Here is a 3448-nt window from a genome sequence, read left to right as displayed (position 1 = left end):
AGTCTATTTACCCTTAATTTGAGCAGGTAAATAAGATGATTTGCCAATGGAATTAGTTTATTAATCCTAGAATAAGATAATTAGATGATATGCACTTGAAATAAGACAATTCAGTTGTTTTTCTCATTTTAAAAGTAAATTGTCTTGTTCCATTGGCAAAAATTCTCACATATTTGTTTTGTTATTTAGATTTCATTTTTTGCAGTGTATTATTTTCAGTCATATCCTGTTACTAAGCTTTCAGGGCCCAAAGGGTTGTTTCTTTCCAAACCTAGTGCACTATCATTCATAGCCTGTGATGTTGTTAAGGAATGTTTGTATTCTTTCTAATAAAAAATAAGGTTTAAAATAAAATGCACAAACCTGCTCTGAAGAAGCATCCAAGGCTAGCAGCTAAAACTAAAGCTGTCAGTTAATGCAAATAAAGCTGGCAGATAAGGCTAGGATCTAAAGCTAATGGCTCCATCTCCTCTGTTTCAGGACTACAGCATCGATGAGGAGGCGGCGCTGCAGGCAGCTCTGGCTCTGTCTCTGGCTGAGAACTGACAGCAGGCCCTCCTCGCCCCGGCGGCTGTTCTTCCACGGGTCAGAACCTTTTAAGCCATCACGTGGACAGACCTGACCCGACTGTATCATAACATGGCAGCCACCTCCTTCTCCTGTCGTAGCAGTGCACTTTGACCTTTCAGTTTCACCGTCCTCCTTATGGACTTCATGTTTTTGGACGGGCCGGCCCGCGGGTCAGGAGTGGATCCACCCATTAACTCCTCGTCTTCTCACAGAACCGTCTGCAGTTCATCCCAGCAGCTTGGAGGTCCGCCTCCCTGGAAAGACGCCGGTCTATGACTCTTAAACCCGTCGGTGGTCCAGCCCTCTGTGATGTCACCGGGTGGACACTCTGACCCGGTACTTCAGAGCAGCACTGCCAGACTTCAGGGGATGGGAACCAAGAAGGGACGTTGTCTGTTCCTTCTCTGTAGCTGCCCACAGCGTTCCAGATGAAGATCAGTGAAGCTGGTTCAGCCCCTCAGTTCCGTTTCATTCCAATGCCTCAGTTTAACGTTGGTCCAACCAGAATTCTGATCACTTCTGACAGGCAGCAGCTAGAGATTAGGGTGATGGTAAGGAGTCAGTCCATTACCAGCCAAACATGCAAAAGGAGGGCGGTTGCTGTCTGACGATGATGATGATGGTTTATCCATACCTTGAGGAGGACCTAATCTTTTTTAATAACACGGGAAAACAACAGATATGTTTTGATAATATTTTCTGTCATTCTGTTTTCAGGTTTTATTTTAAATTTCCTGTCAGGAAGGAAGTGGTTAGAATCCTCTAAAGTCCAGACTGATCTGGCATCGAGGCTGCAGACCAGCACAGGCCTGCAGGATGGGAGACATGACAGGTGATAGCAGTTAGCATCCAGTGCTAACACCTGACCTACAGGTGGTCCATGAAACCCAGAAGCATGCAGACACAGTAGAAAGGAACAACTCCATTCAACAGGAACAGAATCTGAGCAGAACTGGGCCCAGGAGAACTGGGCCCAGCGTTAGCGGCAGGTGGAGAGCAGAGCCACCATGTATTCTGTTGGTGCGCGGCTGGAAGTCTGTTAATTTCTGGGCTGTCGAACAACGGGTCAGACTAGCTTCTGTTTGTCTTGCTGATGGTGGATGTTGGTCCGGTTCTGGTTGATTCTGACAGCTCCAAATTAGAGCAATGGTTCCTCTTTATTAACCCAGTACATGCAGGGGTCAGAGCTGCGGGTCATGTGACACAGTGCGGCATACAGGAAGGTGTCAGATGCTGAGCTTCATGGGTGATGGTTTGTGAAGCCCATCAAACCACCGCCTGACCCCCACCCACCCACCATGTGTCTCCATAGGAGCCCGGAACAGCTGAACAGAGACCATTCAGGAATGTTGAACGTTTGTTTGGGAGCCTTGGTTCAGTTCTATCCCTCCGATCGCCAAACAGAACATCCTGCTCCAGCGAACCCACACCTGTTCTGGTTTCACCACTAGAGGGCAGTCTTTCTCTGTAAATTCTAACAGGTAGAAGAGGGTCAGGCAGGAAGGGGCCTATTTATGCTGGATGTTGTTGAAAATGATCAGGTTTTAGTTTGTTCTTCATCTTCTTGTTGAGTTTCTTCTCTTCTAAGTGTGGGTTGTGATTTATTCACCATTTAAAGGTCCAGAGTCTCCTGTCAGAAATCTCCTAGTATTTGATCAAGAGTGGTCATTAAGTTTGATATTCTGAGCAATATTACGCTGCCATCATTCAAAAGAGAAAAGGATAAAAACGAGCCTCAGAGGAATCCTTTTTTTCATTTGTTGGATGATCTGAAGAAAGAAAAAACGGGACTTCCACATGAGGAAAGACGCTGATCATTTGCATCCTCAGCTGATCTGAAGTTTTTGTTTTCTGCACTGTTACCGTGGAAACGGTTGTTACATCCGAGTTACCTTATGTTTACTGTCACATAGACTAGTCACACTGTCTGTTTCTTAGGGTTCTGTCTGGTTTACTAAGAACAAACAATGATGGTTTTGCAGAAGATTAATTTTGTCAACTTCTCTTAAATAAAACTATTTTACAATCCAAGCATTTCATGTATATCTCATATGCTGCTGATGGGACCCTTAATTTGTAGTTTCTAAATATATTTAGGTGCACATCAAACTCAAAGGAGGGGAGAGTTCCTCAGGTGTGATTATTACATCTGAAGAACTCTCCCCTCCTTTGAGGATAGCTAGTAATAGCTAAAACAAACTGTTTCAGAGAGACAGAGTCAGAATGCATTTTTCTGGTGAATGATTGAAGAAGAAGCAGCTAAAGAAACTGAAAAAAGTGGAAAAAAGCTAAAATTGGAATATATGAAAAATCTATAGGAAGTATCTGAAACCTAAAACTGCAGATAACAGTTGAATTATCTGAAGATTCTGTAGGGTTTCCAAAAAAATAAAATTAAAAACAATCCACTGGACTTTGTTTCCTAGTTTGAAGACGTTTCTCTTCCCGTCCAGGAAGCTTTTTCAATTCCAAAATCTTTTTTTCCATTATTTTTTATTTTTGGAATGACTATGACCTGGATGACTGAGATTCTTCACCAGCATTCTGTAGGTAGAATCCGTTGGCAGTTTTCTGGCAGAAACAAGCTCACCTTGAAAGCAGAACAACTCATGAAATTTAATGAACCAGAAGAAACGGTCGAAAAGCATCCGTTTACCTGGAAGCTTAGAGAAATATTTTTAAAAAGACACAGTCCTTTGAAAAAATTAGCAAAATTAGCAATGAATGATGGGTTTGAGTTGAACCAAGTGTTTATCTTTGCTCCGGCTACAGGACCCAACGGCTTCCATTAGGTTTTGATATTTTGCTAAAAATGAGTGCAAACATAAATGCAATGCCATATGTCTATTTAATGTTTTCCTATTGTTGAGAAGGAAAA

General features: G+C 42.7%; 1 protein-coding gene across 1 annotated transcript in view; it reads left to right on the top strand.

The window, feature by feature from the left end:
- The window catches only part of rnf166 (ring finger protein 166), an 8161-nt gene extending 5567 nt beyond the window's left edge, over positions 1 to 2594 (top strand). Inside the window, exon 6 of the mRNA XM_015387660.1 lies at positions 481 to 2594. Within this exon, the coding sequence (XP_015243146.1) occupies positions 481 to 546 (66 nt within the window). The 3' untranslated portion in view covers positions 547 to 2594. The remainder of the gene's footprint in view (positions 1 to 480) is intronic.
- Positions 2595 to 3448: the final 854 nt, after the last annotated feature.

Source organism: Cyprinodon variegatus, unplaced genomic scaffold (genome assembly GCF_000732505.1).
Source record: "Cyprinodon variegatus isolate N-32 unplaced genomic scaffold, C_variegatus-1.0 Scaffold401, whole genome shotgun sequence".
Taxonomy (NCBI): domain Eukaryota; kingdom Metazoa; phylum Chordata; class Actinopteri; order Cyprinodontiformes; family Cyprinodontidae; genus Cyprinodon; species Cyprinodon variegatus.
The sequence above is the reverse complement of the archived record's forward strand: the minus strand, read 5'-3'. Positions and strand labels throughout refer to the sequence as shown.